The following is a 24,792-nucleotide window of genomic DNA, read 5'->3' on the forward strand; positions in this document are numbered from 1 at the left end:
CTAACTAATCATAATGGTTATTTTAATTTAACAAAAAATACATTACATTGGTGGATGTCTAATATAATTTTATTTATTTAAATTTTAGTAAAATATTTTAAATTACAAACAAATTTGAATATATAAGTTATATTTTTTCTCCATAGATGGCTCTTATTTATTGGAAAATAGAAAATATTTCGTTATTTCTCTTGATGTAATTTTTTTTATAAAAATTAATTTTAAGATATTATTTTTAACTATGACGGAAATAGTGAAAATAAAATGTAACAATTTAATATAAAAAAAATGTTTATTACAATAATTATATAATATATAAAGTAATATAAATTTTTAAACTAGTTTAAATTATTAAATAAATGTATACTTTTATAAATTATAAGTAATTTTCTGTAATTTTGTTCCTTTATATATATTGAAATAGTTAATAAATCATTTTAAGTATTGCAAAATTAGCAAACTCTCACCAATTATAATATTCAGGATATTCAAAAACAAATAACATTTTAAAAAATCCATCTCAAGTATCTAAAAAAAAAACGTTTGATTATAAATTGATAAGGTCCTGTGCAAGGATCATGTATGGTTATTTCTTGTAATACATATATGTACAGTTATAGATTGTGTAACATTAGATATCAATGTATACGTGTTAAGTTATGCAATAAAAGGAGGAAGTTTGCTGAATCTAAAATTAAAATATGTGGAAATGTGTCTATTCTTGCTGGCCAACACGATAGATTGCTGGTACCTGTTTTACCGACGTCTGACAGTTTGCAGTGTCAGTTTTCGAAAAATTTTGGTTACTAAACCGTGACCGCAACATAGGATTCCGTGTATTCCGTTAGGGGAACGAAAGGAAATAAAAGTGGTGTCGAGGAGAATGGAATTAATTAGATTCGCGAGGCGAGCGTAGCGCAATACTTGGCGATTAAAAATAACGGACGGTAGGTTAACAATCCTTCGAATCTCCCCCCAATGACTTTTACTTTCAGTCAACAATACAACTTTTTTTAATAAACAATAATATATACTTGTTGTAGGTTAGTTTCACCCAGAGGTAACTCGTTCAAATTCTTTTGTTTTCTACGATAATACGTGTGCTGCCCATATGCATTGTCTTGGGCTGTGATATTGGGATATTTTTGGTGCACATTCTTCAGATTCACTAAGCCAGTATGGGTTTAATCATAGCCAAATTTAGGGTAAGTCTTTTTTGCATACATGGCATTTATCTCCATCAAAATAGATAATGAATTAACATAAACTTCTTTTTATATTCTTTCCTACAGGTTGAAATAATTCATACTTATTCATTGGCTATATTTAGATGCTTTTTTCATTGTGTATCTCAAATTAGCATATGCTATTGCAAGCAAAAGTTATGCTAATTCAAAGAATCCAATGCAGCAAATATTCTTTAAAAAAATATTATTATAGTATTATTCCTGCATTTACCATATAATGAAATTAAACTTAATTAAATATATGCCAGTCCTTAATTATTTTCACTTTTCCAACACATTATATTTGCAACTTGATTTGAAAGCTGTTCTAATAAATAGTTATAAAATTAACTTAAAAAAAAAATATTTTTGTTTATAATGAATATTTCTGTTTAGAAAAAGAAAACCAGCATTGAGATTTTGGAAAATTTAGATAAAGAAATTAAATCAATTGAGGATTTCCGAAGGAACACTCTGGAAAGGCACAAAAAGATTGTTGGTCATTTCTTGATATTTTCAATTGGAGTCTATGTGGTTTCATGTTTCCTATTTTACTTCTATTTCTATTCACCAAACATCAAAGAGAGAATTTTCTATTTTTTACCACTTTTAGTGGCTCCAGTCTTGTAAGTATGAATTCAGTCTTATAAGATTTACATTCATTTAGTATGTTTCCAGTATTTTTTCATTGAAGAGGCTATTAACTTGGTACTACAATCGTAAAATATCGAAAAAGGAAGTGAAATTGGTGAGCTTGAAAAATGATAAAAAGAAACTATTGGATACGGTGATGGAGACGGAAACGTACAAGGTGGCGCGAACTATATTGGAAAAGTATGCACCTGAACAAGTCCGTAAAGTTAATCTTGCATCGAGCGAAATGACGCCAATTGTCGCACGTTCGCCAGCATTGGGAATGCAAAGTGGTAATAAACTAGAGTATGCTTTATTGTTAATATATTATTTGAACAATTTGGATTTCAAGGTTTAAGGAATCGTTCTATGCCAAATAGATCAGCACCAATGATGAGACAATCTATCGGATTTCCGCAAACCCCGTCAAGACCAATTTATGGCGATCTAGCGAAACAAAGAAATAACGCGGTCTTAGCATCAGCGGACACCAGCCAAGTCATGTCAGCAAATAGTAGTCAAATAGTTCCGGTTGTGCCCATGCCTCGAGCTATTTTGCCGAAGGATAGATCAGTTTTGCAGAAAATGGTTGAATATCTTGTGGGTGATGGTCCTTACAACCGATACGCTCTAATTTGTAAAGAGTGTTACGGTCACAACGGTAATTCAAGCTAATTTGCAAAATTATTTAATTATTGATTTCATATATTATTGTATTCTCTAGGTATGGCTCTTCAAGAGGAATACGAGTATATGTCTTACAAATGTTGCTACTGTCAAGTATTGAATCCGGCTAGAAAAAAGAAACCGGCCGCTCCGAAATTAGGGTTTGATGTTCCTCCGACAAGCTCCGGTCTAGATGATGACACCTCCGAGTCCGAGAAAAATTCCGTAAGCGATTCGGATAGTGAAGGAACGAAGAAACCGGATGCCGAAACTTTATCCGATAATAATAAAGAGAAATCCTCGGATAATGAACAGCCTAGCGATTTCGATAAGCTCTCTGATTTGGATACGAAGAACTCTGACGGTGAGCAGGTTGAGGTCCAAGAGGAGCCGAAGAAGGAGGAATAACGTCAATTTATAAAAGAAACAAACATGAGAAACATTTAAAAGACTGATCCTTTTTGTCGTTTGTAACAAGTCTATATAGGTCTTCAAATTTCTACTAATTTTTTGTCTTGAACGTACGTACGTAGTAAATATGAACTATAAGTGCCAAAAACAAAGAAAGGAAATGTTTCAAACTGAAAAATTATATATTGTTGTTGAAATTTTGTTCAGAATCCGTAAGGTTCAAATAATTTATTGGAAAGTTATTCATTAGACGATTGTTATAAATGCTGTTACTTTTTTACGTAATCTAGAGTTAGTTTAATTTATTACTACCTATTTATTTCATGCTATGTTCACGGTATATATTAGGCAGTGCCATTTAGGATTTGGTTCTCGTTTGTGGCATCAGATATTAATGCGATAATATCATCTTGTCTACAAGGATGAGCCACACAGTTATTCGATAAACCACCCACACGAGGTGGTCCGTAAATTGAATTAGTTGCAGTGCATTTTATGTTCATCTCATAATGTGTTTCTTAGCATATTTGTTTTTATTTTAGAGCTTGGAATGGCATTGTTGGAATGTTTATTGCAACACTCGCTTTTTTATCCTTCCCATCTTTATTTTCATTATATTGAATATATTTAAACACCAGCGCTTCTCCTTTGGTACATGGAATGTCAATTTCGGATTGTTGAATCGTAATAGAGGTGCCTTTATAAAAACAATTTATGCGAATAAATGCTTACTGGAGTTTGTATAATTGTAATTTTATCTCTATACAATAAAATATATATGCAATGTTTCCGTATGTTTTTATAAATTTACTATAAACAAATAATATTTGATTAATGTTTAGTAATCAAATTTCTTCGAAATGCAAGATGTTTGATTTTCAAATAATCTCGTTCCAGAATTAAAGGAATCTGTAAACGAGTTTGAAACACGGATTTGTTTATATGTATGCAAAAGTGACAGCTGGAAGTGGGATTTAACATTTAATCTAAGTAATAGTATAAAAAAAATAGTACAAAAAGAAAGGACATTAGAATAATCTCAAATGAGGTAAAGAAGCAGAGAAATTGTAAGTTTTATCAGTAGTTTGATTTGATTTTGTTTTGTGTAGTGAAGAATTCAGCCCAGGTTCAGAGAAAATGGATATATCAGAAGCATCTGATGGTTCATTTCCTCAGTATTCAGTTGAAAGCACTGAGCCAGTGCTGAGATTATCAGAGCCTTTAACTATAGACAATGATAATGAAAGACTTGATAATAGTAAGCAATATGAGGAATCAAGTACAATACGTACCAATAAAAACACATCCCTTACAAAAAATGCAACCAACTCTCATCCCCTTATGTACACCTCACCAAGAAGCCCCATGTCACCTGACTTTCCAGACCTGATTCCGGAGAAACCCAAAAGTCGGGTTCTGGCTTATGAAAGGTACAATTTTCATCCAGTAGCTCATAGTTCTGGACACTTGGAGTCCAGTCAAGAATCTCAGGATATACAGTTTGATCATTTAAATTTAGAGTCCCCTAAGCTTGAAGATTATACTGGAAGTTTACCAGGTAACTGTTTTGCTTTTAATGTATGAATAGTCCTTAATAATTAGATTTTCCAGAGAGCCCAACAGCTTTAAAAAAATCTTTGCAGTATGAAATGCCACAAGAATTATCACAAGCTGATTTAAGTGACAATGAGAATGATAAATCAATTTATGAGGCACATCTGAGTTCTAATCTGCAGAATGTTTCATTGACCATGAATGAAAAAGAAGGTAGAACTATAGAAATATATAGACAAGTTATTTTATTTACTTTTTTTTAAGGAAATTTAAATTTCTTGGCTCATGGTAAGCAAAGTAATAAATTGAGACGAATCAAAGTAGTACCAACGGAATTAGATATTGATAGCGACTTGTCCAGTTTGGGCAGTTCTCCGGATTCTCTAAAGTCTGAAGATGTCTTTAAAAATTTCCAAAATCGTGATGAACAAGTTGAGGCGGACTTGAGCCAATCGCGCAACGAATCTCCCGAGCCAATAGAACCATTAAGTGCCGATGATGAACGAAGACATGCGAGATTCTGGCAACGAATGGTTTTGCCAGGTGGCGAACAACGAACTATCGATATGAGAGTCATAGAGCCTTACAAGAGAGTTCTTTCACATGGAGGCTATCTCAGGGCTGGCGGTCATACTGCCATTGTAATATTCTCCGCTTGCTTCTTACCAGATAAATCCAGATGTGATTATGACTATGTTATGGACAATCTATTTTTGTAAACTTTAATTAATCTTTTGTTTTGTTTGAATCGAGAGTTAACGCATTTTACTTTAAGGTATGTGTTATGGACTTTGGAACGATTGGTAACGGAAGACTACGTGCTGGTATATTTGCACGGAGGTGGATCACGACTTCCTTCGTTCAAGTGGATTAAAAGATGCTACCAAATGGTGGGACGAAAGTTGAGGAAAAACGTGAGCCATTTGTATATAGTCCATCCAACATTATTGATTAAAACCATGTTTTATATGGCAAAACCGTTCGTAAGGTTAGTTTGCATTATATTTATACAACTTACCGCTATATCAAAAGTACGTCGTCTTTCAGTGCAAAGTTCTATCGGAAAATTTCGTTTATTGCCAGTTTGAAGGAACTTAAAGACAGTGTGCCTATCGAGTTGGCTGCAATTCCAGATAAAGTCAAAGCTTATGATGATCTCCATTGCCACTGAGGGTGAAACATAAGCATATTTTACATTTCAAACATTCCTACTAAGTAAACGAAGATAGCAAAACAGAAGTTACTTGAACCATGAAAAGAAGAAAACGAACCAATTCATTTTAATGATTTATTTCTTTTTACATATAAGTATTTTCCTTTTTCTTTTGTTGATGTGCTGAGATTTTATTGAACATATCAATATCCGTTATATTTATTTTTTTTTCTTTTAGTATAATTTATTTGTGTTTTTAATACTGAAAAGAACATACAACATTGACAACTGATTTTAATTCTTTGTCGGTAGTGATTTATTGTTATTTGCATTTAATTTTTGTGTAGGAAACTTAATTGTTTTGGCTCTCTATTTTGGTAATTCAAAACAATCGTAACTTAGTATACGTATAAGTTATTTATATTATTTTCACTCGCAGTTCATTTTTAGTGTAATTGTCCCAAGGTTTATAAATCAGCTGTGAGTGAACAACAATATGTCTACTTGAATTACCAGTACTTAATTTGCGCTGTCCAAAGTATTGTCGTTTCAGTATTTTTTTTTCTTATTCATAATTTATTTTAAAATCTGTGATCTATATATTCACGTCCTGAGTAAAATATACAAATTCTATGCAAATGATTAAACAGATTGATGAAAAAAGTACATATATAGATTTATAGTATGGAGTAGAATATTTTTTTAATATAATAACTCGTATATTATATGTATTTTCTAAAAATTTCCGTTCATATCGTTTTTTTTTTGTTAATTATTATTATTTATGAACCAACATTGCCTTTCCTCTTTCTATACATATTCAGTTTTTGTTATTAAGAAACAAAACTGCACTGGACAAATAACAAAATTCAAATAAAAAGCTTTAAAATTGTAAATAATAATGATTGATAGTTAAAAAAAAATATAATTACGATCTGTAAATATGTTCAATTACATTGTGGACATGAACAAAGGCTATAGTGGATTTTAGATCTGAAACGAGTGAAAACATTCAATGTTTTTTCTTCGTTCTCTTCATTTTCATTAATACCCGGACACATCGAATATAATTTGTATATTTGTAAAATGAAGATGCATGAGTGTTGTGATTTATCTTTTTTTATTGTATTTTCCTATTTATTGTTCTATGTTTATAACTTTTTGTAATTCAATACAGTATTGCCACAGTTATTTTCTGTACAAGGGAAAAGAGTAATGATTGGTAGTAATTTGCTTAGGCAATATTCTTTGGTAGATGTCGCTTGTATTTGGTGGGACCGTGTTACGAAAAATTAAATTAAATTTGGGATGGAATATTACGTAAAAAAAACAAACATCGAAGCGTTTCATTTTATTTATCCAGATTCCATAATTTCTGCACCGCCTAATAATTCCAATACGATTTCCTACCGTTTTGTTTTGCATTCGAAACAATTGTTACGTAAAGCAATGAGTCGCAATTGCAAAACAATAACACTGCAGTTGCATTCGTTGTGAAATTGAAAATTATGTCATAATTTTGAGTAATGGATTTATTGCTGACCACATTTTAAATTCATACATTAGATCACGACAGCTTAAGTAACTAATGCAAGTGACTTGAGAAATAATATTTTTGAATAAAATTTGCTTGATATACTTTCATTGAAATTTCATTTCGTCTTAAATTGCATTCAATAACATTCAGACTTGTTTCTCTTTAACAAAAATAATTTTCTTAAACTAATAAATTTATTTATACACCTGTTATTTCACAGATGTTTTATATTATCTAGAAAAACTTGTTAAGCTATTATATGTCTATAGTTATTAAATGTAGAATCGATTTGTATGTTATTTTTTGTTAAATCTGACATTAATTGTTGTTGTATTTGTTGTTAAATATGTAGAAATAATGGAGGTTGATTATGGCTTAATTTGTGGGTAAGATTTTATTAATAAAATTATCTTAAGTTTGATTTTGTAATTTCTTTTTAGAAATTGGTTTAATTTCTTAGTAAGATTTTATCGAAATTTGAGATGAAAATAATCGCATTTTCTTTGTTCGTTGTTATGAATGAGAAATGTGATGAGTGCATGTCGATTGATTTGATAAGCATGTTTGAGTTGAATGAATTAGTAATTGAATTTTACTCAAAGTTGCGATAATGCGTATTTTTCTTTGAATTTAATTTAGTATTAATTTGGGAAAAAGGCACGTGTTTCCGGTGATCAACCAATGGAAGAACGAAGATGAAGCTCTTTCTATTGGTTTAATTAAAGTTTGGCTCCGCCCTCGGTTCAGGCGAAAGATGTTAATTGATGAGCGATAAATGAGTCATTATCGTTGATGCGCTTTCTGCAACAGCCCCATACAGTTGGGGCGACCTCCATGCGTGGAATTAAAGGTTAATTTAACTGATGGGCATTGATTTAGGTTTTCGGCTGTCCGGAAAGGGCGTGTGAGGGTGCCCAAATTGAGCGAGCCCACATCTATTTTAATTGGTGCTAATTGGTAGAGAAATTAAGATTGATCCTGCGAAGGAGACGCGCGCATCTCGCGCGCTTTCTCCTCCAGACAGTTACGCGTCACATTATCAGGTTGGTACCACAAGCAGGGGGTTTAGTTGTTGAATGCAGTGGCCAGTAGTACCATAGTACCGAGAGAGCGATATTGCAGTGACTCGAATATATTCTATATAGTACGGGTCAGTGAGTGACGATTTTCGAGAGGAAGGCATCGAATCGTGTCGGCGATAATTAAAAGTGTTTTTCCAGTGTTCAGGAATACAGGCAACAGGTTCCAATAGTATCCAGAATATCCCCCGGTGTCTGTTGGATATTTCCACTAATTAGTACACATCTACACGTACATATTAATATTACAATATATATATATATATTATTTTTTTTGTTGGTTTAACTTGGTTTGAATAATAAAATGAGTAAAAAGTGCGCAAGGTGTGAAAAAACGGTGTACCCGACCGAGGAGCTGAAGTGTCTGGACAAAGTAAGTTCGCCACCGGTGAAAACAGTTTCACCACATCTCGTATTCCTCTTCGTATTTTTTCTTTCTTTTTGTCTGTCCTTCTTTCCTTCGGGTGTTGCACACATGTGCAACGTTTCCACTGCATCAGAGATGTCTTGAAATGTTCTGTCCCGTGCCCTGCCCTAAACATCATTCATTAAAATCTATTAACATTCTCAAAAATGTCGGTCACCGAAAGTGACTTAATTCACTTAATGCGCACCAAGGCTCTTCCATTTAATCCACAATTCTGGTGAAACCCTCAAATCTCCTCGGAACCGCAACCAGTGCGCGGTTTCTTACTTCCCCTCGAATCACGTCACTTTAATTCTATCAACATTCAACTTAAAACCAGAAAAATACCATTTAATTGATATGCAAATGATTCACCTCTTTCTAAAGTCATTTAGATGTCCTTACAAATCAGCAAGAAATTGCCATTCGAAAAACCTTCGGTAATCACAAGATTCTGAGGCGAAAACTAATTATCACTTTAGAACAGCGTTCTTCAACCTGTTTGCACCTATTGGACCGGTGAAAGTACGAGAAATATTTTGCGGACCGGCTGAGTGCTAAGACATAAATAAAAACCAAACTTTTCGTAGACCGTTAGAAAAATCTGCGATATTTCCATTTGAATACAAGAAACTATCCATTTAGTGAACATTATTATTTTCAATTTAAAATAGAAATAAACTTGTTCATGCTACGCCAAACGTCAAATTAATTCTTATTGGTTATTCAGAATTACACAAAACAGTTGACATTGAAATATTTTCATTTGACAAATAAGTCGGTTAGGAACAGAAGCGCGGCTACTGTTATCTAAAAGTTGTAAAAATCTCAACATTATGTCAATAAGTATAGCAAACAAAGATTGTAATCATCTGTTACCAATTAATTTAGAAGCTTTTACTTTACTTAAAATGCCAACAAGGTTACAACAGAAATTTTTCCAATCATATGATCATAGCTTTAGATGACTAATTATGAATTTAAATAATATAAAAAAATGTTATTTCCTTGATTTATTTAAAAGTAATTTACGCACATCCCGTTCCTATTGTGTTGTATTATCATTGATTTACGACATATGACTTACTCATTCAATAAATACATCAAATGGAACTTTAAAAGACTAACAGCACTTACTTATAGTTTAAAAAGTTGTAAATATTTGATGTATCGTAAAACATTATGTAAATATTAAATCTCAACAGCTTTTAATGATTATTAAACTAAAAAATATATTTATTTATATCTTAATTAAGTTTGTAATTAGTTGTCTATTTGTAAGTTTACGAAACAATAATTGTTAAAATACTAGATGCTACCATTGGTTTCATTGGTTGCTAACGTATGAATCATTGGTACTGCTCCCATCTTATTAAAAATAATCACTTGTTATTCCCCAATAAGATGCAATTACATTTTACGTAATTTTGTTTGCTTCGCTTTTACGATAATGATTTCGATAAGTTAAAATTTGTGTAGACAAAAAAAAATGGAACTGTATCAAGCTTCGCGCGTTGAATCATCTCCGGATATTTATAAACTTGTTTTCCAACCAAAATATGAATTCATCCCCCACTGAGGAGACGCTCCTTTTTAAACTTACATAATTTATTACTAGTGAACTCTTTGTCTGTCCTTTTCTTCCTCAGATACAATAATAAAAATGTTCTTTTTTGGTCCTCGAAGAAAGTTATTTATAGAATTTGAATCCGTGAAAATAGAATTTATTTGTTCCTTAGTTTCCAGGGAAACGGAGTTTCAGTAGGTGTAATCTGTATTTAGGATATAAGTTTAGTACAAAAATATTTGTAATGTAATTGTTTTTATAAAATAAAATACTAAAAAACATATTTTTTTCCAAAATATTGTTTCTGGTTTGGATGGTTCACATACTTTTATCCAAGGTCTTTTGATCTCAGTAAGCTACAATAAAAAAAAGTAACAAATTGAGGTAGTAACTTAGACGGTTTGACTTTGAGGAGTTTAGTGGATTCATCATTAAAAATCTCTATTTAATCATATTGCACCTTAATGAATGGATGAAATGAACTGTTCAATTCTGAAACTGAGCAGGAAATATGCATCAATTTCAAGTAGAATTGTTCCTAGTTGTTGCACAATTACAGCATGCATCTGGGAGCGATCCAAAACGAGGCCTGCAACCGTTTCCTTTCCGCCCAGCATTGCTATTCTCATTTGTATTCTAATGCGATTGTTTTATTATTGCGTAATGGAAAATGCGAACAATAAACTTATTGTTTATTAATTAATTGAGGTATGTAAAACATTTCCGGAACAAAATTGGCTTGTGTCAAACGTGCCGGCATGTGTTCAGTGATCGATGGCTTTCTTTATTAACTCACTACGACGTTTCATTTGTAAAGATAGCGCAGCGTATTAGGAATTCGACAATCAATTTTATCGAATATCTTAATGGGACAATCGCGATATCGATCCGAAATACTATATCTATTTTGGTTGGTTTATTTAACATAATTGTTATTGATTTTGTGTTTAGTATTCTTGATTAGGTAATATAACAATAGAATGAATTATTTACTAAATATTTTATATTTGTATACATTTACAAGTATCTTATTCATTAATCTAATCCAGTGATTTTCAACCGTAATTCCAAAGCACAATAAATCTTAAGTGCACATTACTTTGAGATAAAAAAAAAGGGTTAAAAATACTGATCTAATGCACAAACTTTGTATTGTAGGGCTGTGGACTTATATCGTCGGCCTGCGGGCCATGTATGGCCTGGAGCAAATTTACACGGCCCGCGAATACGTTTCAATTTTGTATTTCTTGGAAATATGGTGCTTATAGTTTTAGAGATAAGGATTGAGCTGCCATTGAAGGAAATAGATATAGGGGATACAAATTTACCATATTAAACAAAGTCTAATGAAAAGTATTGGATTTCCAATTAAGGAACCTTTTACCCAATATCAACTTTTTTCAATATCTTCTAACATTTCTAACAAAAGATCATTCATTGTAGTCTAATAATATACAAATTGTATGGAATTTAGATATAATTTGATTTCGAATATTTTTCTAAGCACTTTGTTAGAAATTTATTGATCTTAGAAATTTTGCTAGACCTTGATGATAGCAGCTAAACGTAATACAACGTTAATTATCTAGCACTTAGTTCTGTACACATTCGATAAGAATAGGATTGTCTACTGAAGCTTAAATATCTCAAAGTCAAGTACGTCCTTTATTAGATTATCTACATTAGATTAATGAATAAGATACCACTTGTAAATGTATACAAATATACTATATTTATTCAATAAGCTCATCCCATTGTTAAATATTATCATGACGAATTTTCTCGAATTGAGTAAAATACGTTTGCTTCGCAATTCCAAACTGTAAAGTGTCATCTCGAAGTATTATTAAAGTAACGGTAGTAAATTTTTAACGTTATTACAGATATGTTAATTGCGCTGCATTTCAGATTCCAATATTATGAAACCATTACGTCTAGCGTTCTTAATTAATGAGAGTTATCTAGATTTGTCGGTTCGCTTTTAATCGCAATAGGCCATGCGACCTTAATCGATAAATGATAATCGTATTTTATTCTTTATTTTTGCAACATATTTATTTAATAATCGCATTAATTAATTGACTATTTAACTATTTTTTAATCCTAGGCAGATAACTTTCAATTCTGTTGATGTAGTGAATGAATGTAAACACTACTAATTAATGTGTAGAGAAATCAACAAAACATGTTGCCTGTTAAACTGTGTGTTATCTATTTGATATTATCCTTTTCAAAACTTATATTTTGTTGGAATTGCATTGGTTTATAAATAAAAACGTAATGTTTGCAATATATTCAACAATAACTAGTATTTCACGTTATGTGTAAGACTTGGATCTATATTTTGTCCAATTTATTTTTCATTCATATACCTTTTTAATTGGGTAATAAATGAAATTGAGTTAAATTAAATTCTGATGTCCAGATTTGAATTTTCTCTTTGGTAAATGAAATTAAGTTTAATTGAATTATCATGTCCCGGCTCCTTCATTGCATCATAAATGGATTAAACAATAACTAGTCTTTGATGTGAGTACCACTTGGATCAATACTGGGTCCATTTTCTTTAGAAATAGACTTTACTCGTTATTCTATGAATTAAATCAACTTAAATTCTTTCATTTACAATTATTCTTGGATCTTAATGGATTAAACAGTAACTGGTTTTTAATATGAGTACGTACCACTTGGATCTATTCTGGGTCCAATTTATATTTCACTATTAGATTTTTTTATTGGTTAATAAATTAAATCAAATGAAATTAAATTATGTTGTCTACATTCGTTTATGGATCTTAATGGATTAAATCATAATTAGTATGATGTGAGTACCACTTGGATCATCATTTTTTTCACAAATGGAATTTCCTTTGTCGATATAATTATACAATTACATAAATAAGTATAGACAAAAAAACATATGAATCATTATAACTGCCTACTGAAATATAGTTATACCAAAATTCTAAGAAAAAAAAATAACAACAGCGTTTGTTTCTATTTAAGGATCAAAAGTGTTGTTATGAATTTATAATTAGAAAATTCCTGAACAAAAATACATAATAGCTCAATTAAATCCGTGACTTATTTCATAATCAATGTTGTTTATTTCCTTCGTTTTGAGTAGAGTACGTTGAATTTTGATCAAGCATACTAAGTTTTTATATCAATCTTTGGAAAACTTATGCCGAGAAAATGACAATGGCAGTGATGGCAATGAATGTACGGAAAGAAATGATATTCTCAGAACGCAATTAGTATATAAAAAAAATATGATGTGTGTCTGTATGTAACCTCGGTGTATGAAAAAAAAAACTATTGTACAAAGCAGCCTTGTCGTCGTTCTATTCGGCGTGTAATAACATAATTCTTTCCTGTTCCGATAGTTTCACCTGTGGTAATTGTTTTGGATAAAGATCACGCGGGGGCGGGGAAACAGACGACCAATCGCATGACAATATATGCTAAGTGTCATTGGCACAGTAATTGACAACTTTCTAAATCTCCGATCTACATGATTACTGTTTCCTCTATTTTTGTTGTTTTGTTTTTATATGCTCGGTACAACCCGCCTAGCCTATATTAAAATCATTTATTATATTATAACTATTTACAATCTAACCCCTAGCATCTTATATACAAAAAAAGTGTATAAACTTTGATTACATTTTGAAACTGATTCTGTTGCAAATATCGAATGTTATTGATTTTCTTTTCGGTAATTTTAAATTAAAGAATTACAATTGCTTTCTAATTTTCGTAGCGGATTGCTTTTCTCTTATTCTTTTAGTTTTCAATTAAGTCTACACTTATTATGACTTTCCAAACGTTTTACAGGCACGCTCAACTATTTGCTCTTTTTTCTCTCGCGTAGTAAATATTGATTCAATTTGTTTAATTGAAAATGAAAATTGATTGAAATGTAATTTATTATTTTATGATTTACTTAATCTAAGTTACATTCTTCGTAAAGAGAAAATTCGTAAACTGCAAATTATTTTTCTATAATATCAATTAACACAGCGTTTCTAAATCAAGAATTGAAAAATTATTGTATATTTAAAGAAGGAATTTGTAATGATAAATGTAAATAGAAAAGCATTTTAGTAGAATAGAGACTATAGTAAACAGTTTGAAATAATTATAGTATATTCGCACAATGCAAATACATTTTTAAATAAAGAATATTGGTGTTCATTCATGATCAATGACACGGTGGCAATTGCAAGCCCGACAACCGAATTCCCAACGTTCGAAATCCTGACTACCATAATCCCGACAATCAAAATCCCGATTATATCAAAATCCCGACAGTGTCTTTTATTATTATAAATTTCTACAATAACATTTTTATAGTAGTCGGGATTTTGATTGTCGGGATTATGGTAGTCGGGATTTTGACATAGTCGGGATTTCAAGCGTCGGGACTTTAATACTGTCGGGATTTCAATAGGCGGTCTTTCGGTTGTCGGGCTTACGATATAGACCCTCAATGACAGTATTGAACATCTTATGACGTTTAGCTACTAAATTTTGACAGCTCACCAAATTTAAGCAAGCTGTTTATTTGTCGGTAACCGAATGAATCATAAATATACTTTGGTGTCAAAGTCTTTTCAGACCGGCTGCTTTAACGCCGATAAGGAAACATGTATATTAATCAAAAAATAATATTAACAAGTTATAGGATTTCACATTTTATCAACAATTCAAATTATCAAGAGACAATATTGAACACCTTATGTCGTCCAGCTACAAAATTTTGACAGCTTGCCAAATTTAAGCTACTTGTATCAAATAGAAATAAAATATGTAGAGACTACTTTGATTACAGTAAAAAATTTCAAATGTTAATAGTACATCCACACAATGCACATATTTTATAAATAAAGAATGTTGGTAAACATTAACGATGCTAGTAAATTATTAATGAAAGTGTTGTGATTAAAATCGAACACGTTCTGACGTTTAGCTACCAAATTTTGACAGCTATAAAAATGTAAGCAACAAGTGTCAAAGATATATTCTAGTAAAATAAAGACTATTGTTTCTGCAGCAAAACGTTTGAAGTTTTTATAGTACAGGTAAACATCTGTTTTGCGCCTGTTCGATTTACGCCAATTCACAATAACGCCGCTGCGAAATAACGCTTATTAATTGCTAATTTTACATTTATATAGAACTAAACCCTATAGTTACCTCACTGTAAATATGGGTTCATTTTACGCCGATTCGATTTGCGACGGCTTTTGTAGGAACGGAATCCCGGCGTAAAAAGACGTTTACATGAATCAACTAAGAATAGTTGGGAGCACAATTTCTTAATAAATGCAGATAGAAGACAAATATTGGTTGTCAGTCAACAGCAATTTTATTTTTCCTGTGTACGAAATTTCTTGATACAAATGAAATTATTAATGCAAATACAGACAAATTGATAGAAAACCAACTTTTAAATCAAATTTTGTATCTCTTAATAGCACAAGACAAATATTAGTTGTAAAAGACAAGTTAAATATGCGAATAAACTTATTACAATCTCTGAATTAATTATAATATATTTCTAAGAATTATAAATATATAAAATACATTTTATCTCATACTTTAAAAACGATTTTTATCTCAAAAAATTTAAGCAAATAAAACGTGGAATGGAAATTCCAAGACCAAAATAATTACAATTTGGAATTTCTGTTGTGTTTAATATTAATAAAACTGAATGCAGTGAGTTTCATTTAATTCGCTTTTTATTATATAACCGCGTGGCGGAACTAAATCGATTGCCAAATGCAAATTGATTGCTATTCTAAACCATTCTTCCTTAAATATGGTGTGACTGTTCCAACCTTCGCGTTCTGTACGTTTGCTGCTTTCCATTTTTATTAAAGCTATATTTGGTTGTTCGTTTTCTCCGCTTCTAACGTCGTCTACTAATTGAATATTTTTCTCGAACATCAACCAACATTCTACAAAATATTTATTATATTTTAGTCACAATTGAAGAAAACATTTAGGTTTTTAGTACATGGATTTATTGTTTATAATTGAGATTGCTACAATCCGTGATATTTTATTTTCAATACACAAAGAATACCGAAGATGACGATTTTGCTCCAATTTCTATTCATCAATAGTTTGTATCAGATTTGCGTTCGAACGAGTGAGTTGCCTTTGATTCCAAACGTTATTAATGACATGCTCCTTTAGTATTTAGGTTTCTGGTACGTATTTGGCGTGTTCGTCGAAGGAATCGAAAGTGCTTCTATTTTTATTTTGCGTTTTAATAAACGCGTTCCCTTTTATGGACGCAAAAGCTCCGCTCGCCTTATGTAATTACCCAGGACCAAATAAATATCTCTATATGAACGTAATTTATTACATCGCTTCGACAACAATACTTAATTAACGATGACGTTGTTTCGCTTTTACCTGAATCTTTTCAACAGGTAATTATATATGATTTTTTTGCTATCAAAAATTGTTAAGGTATGATTGATTATTTTTGCTATATTACGTAAAGATTTCTTTATAACCTCGTATTTTATAATTAACAAAATAAAGAATACATCAACTATGAACAATTTAAATTATTATGGAGACGGTAAAGGTAAATTTCCTAATTTATTTATAGTTTATATATAATAAAACGTTGAATATAGTTTTGTTGATAATTGATAAACTGGTTTTACTCAAATGAAATATATAATGTGTAATTGGATATCTAAAACTATTGTATAAAATGATGGAAAGACATGGGTCAACGACCTTTGCTCTCTCAGCAAATCCATATCTGTTATAACAATACACATTTATTAGCTGTTTTAAGGACTTGTAGTATTTACTTCAATAGCTCCACATATTTGTTTTTATAAAGAAAAGGCTACCGATGTTTCTGCCTTCTTTTGGTACACGACACAATACACGTGGACCTAGTGTAATCTCTAGTAAGTAAATACGAAGCTGTTTATTTGTCGGTAACTAAATGAATCATAAATATACTTTGGTGTTAAAGTCTTTTCAGCTGTAACGCCGATAAGGAAACATGTATATTAATCAAAAAAATAATATTAACAAAGTTATACGATTTCGCATTTTATCAACAATTCAAATTATCAGGTAAAGAAAAACACATGAAACGTACTTGTGCATAATCTTGCAAACAGATTAATTCACAATATACATTGTTATATAATGTGATTTATATGTTTATTTTATATAAAAATGAATATTATTATTAAATAATTTTGAGATTATACTTGCTTAACGACTTTAATCCGTTTCAAAATTTCCGGTTTTTTACTCGTATAGTGAAACATATTAAAAAATACACATAATATGTGTACACAAGTTTTACAAACGATGTAGCAGGCTCGCAATTCGGGACTTCTCTTCTCATCGTCAATCGTTATGCGAAACGTCGCTCGTTAAGCGAGTTATTTTTCTTACAATTAATTTTGCTCGTTAAGCGAAATTTAATTGTTTGATTTCTAAGATTATGACTGTTATTTCATATTTGACAGTTTATAAAAGCTAAGTAAGTTAATCGATTAATGTTTTCTGCTAATTTTCAAGGCCAAATAAAAAAAATACGTTCTCTGAAAATGAATTTGTTGCGGTTTCTATCCATAACTAAGATGTATTTATTGCGACCTTAAAGTTATAAATAAGAACTTGACTTGATAAATAAACGGCGAAATTGAAGAGAGAAATAGAGAGAGAGAGAGAAAAGCAACACATAATAGTCTCACAAGAAAAGATACGAGCGGAATTTGTTTTGAAATGTCCGGCGGATTCGCAATGAAATAATATTTATCAATTGTGTTCTCGTTGTATTCCGAACAATGGAGAATCGCGTATTATAAAAAAAGAAGAAAGATTCGAAAATTTCATTATTTACGTAACCAAGGATAGAGAGAGGAGCAACAGACAAAAAGACAAGAATCTGTTTCGAAACGAATTTTTCTTACGCATCCGTGATATTACTTTTCTCTCCTCCATCCCATCTGTTTCCTGTTGTAAGCTTGTTCCTCTCTCAATGCCAAGTCCTTTGAATGAATGATGGCTTTGTTCGTTGTTGTTATTCTTTTCCATCTCTGCACATACACTTTTTTTTTCTCTCCATTGCACTTCATTTCTCATTATGGATGTGCGCCTCGCGTTTCCATTTCCACATTTCGTTACACTTTTATTTCATTTTACTACCTAATGTTTATTTATTTATTTTTTTCTTCTTTTTCACGCTTCAGGTATGGCACAAGATCTGCTTCAAGTGCTTTGAATGTGGGATGAGTCTCAACATGCGGAATTATAAGGGCTTCAACAAGGCACCTTATTGCGAGGCGTAAGTATATTTGTTCGTATTTATTATATTATTAATTTAACTGTATTTTACAATTGTAAAAGTTTCAATGAGTTTGGTTTTAAATGCGGTATACCTGCTTGTATTGTATTTTTTTCTTCACATAACTTACAGGTATAGAATGCATAGCAATTTCAAAGCTTTATTGAATGTGCTATGGGGAATGACTCATGCAGGGTATTTGATATTTATTTACTAAAAAATGGTCACCTCGGATTTTTTGTTGTTGCTGGTAGTACAAGGCAAAAGGGAAACTAGTACTGTGCAGATCAGATTAACAATACGTGGGAATTTACGACAAGAATTTCCGTTGATTTTGATGCACAATGTTCCATATTAAACATGCCAGTGTGATCTACAAATATGATCCCAAGAATGACAGATAGGGGGATACGGTTACTAGGAAAACAAAGATAAAAAGCTACGTCGCGTTTGAGAAATGATAGCAGGCCATGTTCCTTCGTGAATAATTATTAATTCGGTCATTGATTCGCCTATGTTCTTATAGGATTCCATCAGTTATTACAGGAAGTAAAGAAAAATATAGAGTTACGTATAACAAAGAGGAATAAAACAGCTGTTTAACTAGTAAACATCGACCGATGGAGGAAATGAATAAAATATAAAGAAATTTGCAGGTAAATGGAATAAACGATATGACGCACGAATAAATATCTTAACGGTTTTCAAAAGGACGTGCCGGCATCTGTGCAGAAAGTTCCCTTCCAAGAATTTCCTTTCTTTTAAGACGAGGCGTCTGGAAGGCGTCTTGAATTTCATTCATTCATAAATTAACCTTTCGATAATTAAAAGTAGAACAACGCCTCAAGACAAGACTCAAAGCTTTCAGTCGCACATGACGTATTGCTTATAAATATGCACGACACGGACGTTATTTAATGCTAAAGTATACTTATCCGAGTGTCACCAATGTAAGCAAAGGTAAAAATAAGAGGATAATGTTTATAATAAATCCATCAATCTTGATATTCTAAATTTACTTTGGACTTGAGAAACTTAATCGCAAGTTTTGTCTTAAGCGAATTATAAATAATTCGTTTATCGGTGGGTAAAAATAGACTCGATGGTATTTATAGTCGAATACTTAGCTTCAATTTAGGTACTAAACGAGCACGTGATAGCGGATTGCGACACGTGCAAATTCGATTTCGAGGACCATTTCAAATGCATTCTCAGGACCTTGGAACTTGTCGAAACCGTAATTCGTTGCATTCTTCTCCGACGAATGCTCTCGTATTTATCGACGAAAGAATGTCCAAAGGAAAAGTGAGCGCACCGAGCTGTACATTTGATATTTAATAACCGTTAAAATCACAGCGAAGTGTGAATTAAAAGAGAATAAAAACATAAAGAAAGAAAAAAAGAGTATGCATGCACTGGGAACGAATTGTCTCCGCTCTATAATTAACGGCAGCCTTGCGTATCATTTTGCAATTTGATCAATCGAGGTTTTGTCTTAATTGTGTGCCATTGAAACTGGTCTAAAGGTCCCACGAGGAGGACTCGTTAGTGCAACAAACGCACAACAACAAACTGTGGCAGATCCATCAAATTGCATCATTCATATATTTATATTGTGTTAAAGTTCAACGTTCTTGCTTGAAGCCTACTTGATATTATAATTATTTCGTTCTAAATGTTGACCCATCGTTCTTCTTGTGTTACATTCGACGTGGCTACGACCTGCGAAAAAGATCTTCAAACGATAAATGAATGTCAAGAACGTTGCACGGTTACAATTCTTATAGGTGAACGGAAATTCAAATTCTTTTTTTTTGTTGTATTTATTAATAGAACGACTGCATGCTAATGACTTAAGTAGTTTTTAATCTAATATTCTCCTTAGAATGGGACAGCTGCAATGTGTACGAAATTGGTATGTGTGTATGTGTATATTTAGAAATTTCTAAGTGCTTTTAATTTTCTTGTGCATTAATTGAACAACAATTTGCATCTTTCTCAATTAAGGTTCGGTAACGCATGATTCTTGTTGCATCTGTCGGATTGATGAGAATTCTCATGTGCGTTCGCGGAATTTTGTTCTCTTTGACACACTTTTGTTGATTGCTCGAGTGTTGTTTTTTTTTTGTTAACTGGTTTCTATAGATTTTTTTAATATTTTCTTTTAAAATCTTTGATTATTACTAGCTTTTAAGAATTTCTTAGGTTCTTCTATGTCAATGTGTCATAGAGGTGTCATATGCCTATTTTCGAATTACATCTTATTTTTCGAATTACATCTATATTAATATTTCTATCATCATTGACACTTCATTCAATAAATATTTAAAAAAAAATCTTGTTGGTAACTAATTTGGCTTTAATTAATTTTCCTTCTTTTGATAATTTCTATCATATATATCAAGTACACATATATATATTTAATAATATAAATTTAATTCATATATATATATAATAACATTTGTGGACAAAGAAACATCGTCATAACAATCGACAAATTTAAGACTTGGTTGTCATAGTTGAGATGTTGAGCTTTATAAACAAGTACTGAAAATGTGACAACATTTGTCAAATTCAAGTGATATATTAAACGGTATTTTCAATAATATGATTGTTACTCATCGAGGAAGTAACGCCTAATCTGTTTGACCAAATACTTAGTACAAGTAATTGTACTTAGATAATATTCTAAAAGGAAGAATATTCATAATATTGATGCAATATTGATTATTAGCATATTGAGTTATATTCTGCCTCCACTATTTCTTGTGATGAGATAAATTTCTTACATTTAACGATGTGTTTTATAAATTCAATAAAATAATAAAAAAACTGGATGTTTGACAAGCACCTACACGATACAGAGAATCGAAAAGCTGAATTACAATTTCAAGGATAACAAGTGTTAAGAAGTACACTTTTTCATCCTAAGCTTTCACTATTTCTTTGGCATTACCCTTTTAAAGTTTACATTTTCTTCTTCATTTCATTAAACTTACATTGAAACTAATAGGAATTTGAAAAGTTCTGAAATATGATTTCTTACAATTACTGCATAAAGTTTAAATGATACTTGATAACTTATAAATTAAGTAATATTTCTTGTGGATAATACTCGAATCCTGACAGATTGTATATTATGAAACTTTGTACAGCAATACAAAATTTTCCACTATATACAAGTGTCTTCCAAACATATCCAAATATCAACAAAATTAAATGTGCAAAGTTTTATGCTCTAGCAAAATCTTATACTCAAATATTTTTTCCTATATTTTTAAATCTTTCACGGCACTACTGGAATCTTTGGCAGGAATTGCTCTATGCAGTAGCGGTTTTAAAGTCCTCGATTAGTCCGGTTTCAAGCTGTGTTGGCGGATACCATATCCGCACTATGCGAGTTATTGCTCTATATTATTAAAACGTTCATCTCGTGTAGAGTAGCTCACATATGTATATTTATGTAAGTATTATTATAAGTCTAGTCTTTTGTTGACTCATTAGATAAGTCAGGAAAGCGTGTAAACATGGCAAATAAAACAGTCTATTGCTTGTGTAGTAATGAATTGATTTTATTGGTTGATTTATTTTAACGTTTTGCTAATGGTTTGAGAATAATGATCAGTTACGATGAATATAGATACAATTATTAAAGAAGGTTGCAGAATTTGGACCAATTCAAAATTATGAAAATGAACTATTTATAGTTATAAATAATGGCTTTTACGTAGTATTTTTGTAGTGATTGTTTTCTTTTATTGATTTTTATTTTTTCTGTTTTTAGTCACATACCAAAGGCCAAAGCTACGACAATGGCGGAGACGCCGGAACTGAGACGTATCGCGGAGAACACAAAGATCCAGTCGAATGTGAAGTACCATGCGGATTTCGAAAAGAGCAAGGGGAAGTTCACGCAGGTGGCGGACGATCCGGAAATGTTGCGCATCAAGCAAAACACGAAGATCATCAGCAACGTGGCATACCATGGCGAGCTGCAGAGGAAGGCTGAGATGGAGCAAAAGAGGACGATAAACGAAAACGGTTTCAGGGAAACTCCGCTTGCCAGTGTCGTCGACCAGACGAACGCAAACGTCGTTCCTCTAATGCCGGCAGTCGCGATGCCGCAAACGGCGACAAACGTTCCAGCACCACAACAACAACAACAGCAACAACAACAACCACAGATAGGAAATCCACAGAACATCGGCAAGATCAGCGACTACGATCCGACGGTGGTGAACTCCAGTCCGTACTCTGCGTCCAGAAATAGCCAGACCTTGATCTACACCTCGGATCAAGGGGCCGTGAACAATCCACCGGCCAGGCACATAGGATCAGTGCACGACATAGACCCTGTCAACCATAATTACGGATCTCTGGGTAGGGTCTACAAGGCGATGTACGACTATGAAGCACAGGACGACGACGAGGTCAGCTTTCAGGACGGCGATCTCATCATCAACGTCAGCAGTATCGATGGTGGTTGGATGACGGGGGAGGTGCAGCGCACCGGACAAGTCGGAATGTTACCCGCCAATTACGTCCAAGTTGCACACATCTAGGAGCCAACAGCATTTCGAATTCAATATTCCTCCGATGGAACAATGGAATGAAAGCAACCATCTTTTTTATATATCTATACACTCTAAGACAGCATTTACCTTTTTTACTAAACTATGAAAATCTACTTAATCCGTACTTAGATTTACCGATGAAAGAAAAATCATTCCGAAATCATTCACGAAATCAATATCAGCGCATTCCGTTTCGCATTTACCCGAAATATCTTAATCATTTGGGTGGATGCGCTCACACAAATAGCATTTCACACTGACAAACATCATTCACGTCCAGATGAAACAAAGAAAAACTATCAAAGAGATTATTAAGATGTTCACAATTAAATATCACCATTACTAACATATTTAAATATGTCTAAATTATTATATTAATTGAGTAAATTAAGTCAATTTTATTGACGCTAATTGAGATTATTTATTCCTTGACCAAATTCAAGTCAGTGTGAATTCGCTTCGTTAATATGTTTCTATAATTATTTGACTTTTTTTTAACTACTATATATATACATATTTAATATTCTTAAAGTGGCTTCTGCAAAATGCTTGTAACTTGCCGACGAACGAAAACTGAAACTATATCGCGTTTAGTGCCTTATCAAGAAATCAAAACACAAATCAAAAGACCGTTGCCTTATTGTTGATGCTGGTTCAAAAAACAATAATTGGTGTTCTTTTGGTAATAGAATCTTAATTAAGTGATCTTTACTAGAACGTTTTTTTTTCGATAATACGATTTTATTGAATCTTTATATAATTTTTATTTTTTTTATATATACATATACTTGGGAAATAAGTGGGATATATAAAAAGAAATGATGAGAAGAGTAATACTAAAAATGTACCGTCTCTTTACGTTTCATGCAACACTAATTATTAATAATTTAGTTGCTGCAATAATTCTGTTTTTGTTTTTTTTTCTTTCTTTCTATAAAGTAAAATTTAAATACATGTGTAAATCGTGGGGTGCTAAATGATGGAATATAAATAATATACGTATTTTTTTATATCGACTTGTATTTTGTATAGATGGAATATATTTTGTACAAAGGATTATTATTATTTTTTTTTTGTTTAATTGTTTAATATACTAATTTTTTTTAAATACTATTTTATACACATCACTAACGACTTCAATTGAAACTGAAATCTAATCAAATTGTATGATGAATGAGAATCCCTTTTGTTGAATCATATTATATATATATTTATAATATTTCGAGGTAATTGAGCGTTCGAAATTTTTCTTTTCCTAGTATTATAATTATTATATTTTTTAAAATTTACTATAAGTATAAATATGCTTTAATAATGTACATTTATAGTTTATATACATATGTTAAATAAAATATATAAATTATTTAGGTGTTTTTTAAGATTTTTTTAGAGTGAAATCTTGGAATCATGGAAATAGTTTCTTCTCACAAAACACCTATGAATATATTTATTTATTATCCTTTTATTACGTATTCATTTTAATGGACGAATATTGTTAAATCAATATGTTTTATATTGTTTCTACTAGCAATTAAGTTAATCTAAGTTCCATTATTTATAAAAAAAAATAAGTCAATATATTAAACCCGAGTTTTCAAGAATTTGACTCAACAAAAATGTTGAAATAGTTTGTAGAATTTATAAC

General features: G+C 31.4%; 3 protein-coding genes across 4 annotated transcripts; all 3 read left to right on the top strand.

Moving 5' to 3' along the window:
* Window positions 1-723: 723 nt before the first annotated feature.
* Window positions 724-3,724, top strand: LOC108567944 (protein lunapark-B). Of its 2 annotated transcripts, none has more exons than XM_017928761.1 (6): window positions 724-947; window positions 1,044-1,205; window positions 1,623-1,852; window positions 1,905-2,152; window positions 2,212-2,520; window positions 2,584-3,724. In XM_017928761.1, exons 2-6 carry the CDS (start codon window positions 1,179-1,181, stop codon window positions 2,931-2,933), a joined length of 1,164 nt encoding a protein of 387 aa, XP_017784250.1. In that variant the 5' UTR covers window positions 724-947; window positions 1,044-1,178; the 3' UTR covers window positions 2,934-3,724. The 2 variants fall into 2 exon arrangements, with proteins under 2 accessions (XP_017784250.1, XP_017784251.1); XM_017928762.1 differs by having other exon boundaries at window positions 1,049-1,205.
* A 160-nt stretch (window positions 3,725-3,884) lies between these two features.
* On the top strand, window positions 3,885-6,977 carry LOC108567949 (protein prune homolog 2). The gene is made up of 6 exons (XM_017928770.1): window positions 3,885-3,984; window positions 4,046-4,494; window positions 4,548-4,703; window positions 4,755-5,205; window positions 5,266-5,478; window positions 5,538-6,977. The coding sequence occupies exons 1-6, from the start codon at window positions 3,980-3,982 to the stop codon at window positions 5,659-5,661; spliced, it is 1,398 nt and encodes a 465-aa protein (XP_017784259.1). The 5' UTR covers window positions 3,885-3,979; the 3' UTR covers window positions 5,662-6,977.
* Window positions 6,978-8,206: 1,229 nt separating this feature from the next.
* LOC108567945 (LIM and SH3 domain protein F42H10.3) lies at window positions 8,207-24,193 on the top strand. The gene is made up of 3 exons (XM_017928763.1): window positions 8,207-8,632; window positions 18,479-18,573; window positions 22,358-24,193. The coding sequence occupies exons 1-3, from the start codon at window positions 8,564-8,566 to the stop codon at window positions 23,133-23,135; spliced, it is 942 nt and encodes a 313-aa protein (XP_017784252.1). The 5' UTR covers window positions 8,207-8,563; the 3' UTR covers window positions 23,136-24,193.
* Window positions 24,194-24,792: the final 599 nt, after the last annotated feature.

Source organism: Nicrophorus vespilloides, unplaced genomic scaffold (genome assembly GCF_001412225.1).
Source record: "Nicrophorus vespilloides isolate i.1.1-1 unplaced genomic scaffold, Nicve_v1.0, whole genome shotgun sequence".
NCBI lineage: Eukaryota > Metazoa > Arthropoda > Insecta > Coleoptera > Silphidae > Nicrophorus > Nicrophorus vespilloides.

Excerpts from the sequence above, each read along its gene's own strand:
- LOC108567945 (XM_017928763.1), top strand. The coding sequence starts at position 8,564 with ATGAGTAAAAAGTGCGCAAGGTGTGAAAAAACGGTGTACCCGACCGAG. Across the intron at positions 8,633-18,478 it reads AGCTGAAGTGTCTGGACAAA|GTATGGCACAAGATCTGCTT; the intron begins GTAAGTTCGCCA and ends TTCACGCTTCAG. Across the intron at positions 18,574-22,357 it reads AAGGCACCTTATTGCGAGGC|TCACATACCAAAGGCCAAAG; the intron begins GTAAGTATATTT and ends TTCTGTTTTTAG.
- LOC108567944 (XM_017928761.1), top strand. The coding sequence starts at position 1,179 with ATGGGTTTAATCATAGCCAAATTTAGG. Across the intron at positions 1,206-1,622 it reads TAATCATAGCCAAATTTAGG|AAAAAGAAAACCAGCATTGA; the intron begins GTAAGTCTTTTT and ends ATTTCTGTTTAG. Across the intron at positions 2,153-2,211 it reads AGCATTGGGAATGCAAAGTG|GTTTAAGGAATCGTTCTATG; the intron begins GTAATAAACTAG and ends TTGGATTTCAAG.
- LOC108567949 (XM_017928770.1), top strand. Across the intron at positions 4,495-4,547 it reads TTATACTGGAAGTTTACCAG|AGAGCCCAACAGCTTTAAAA; the intron begins GTAACTGTTTTG and ends TAGATTTTCCAG. Across the intron at positions 5,206-5,265 it reads GTTATGGACAATCTATTTTT|GTATGTGTTATGGACTTTGG; the intron begins GTAAACTTTAAT and ends TTTTACTTTAAG.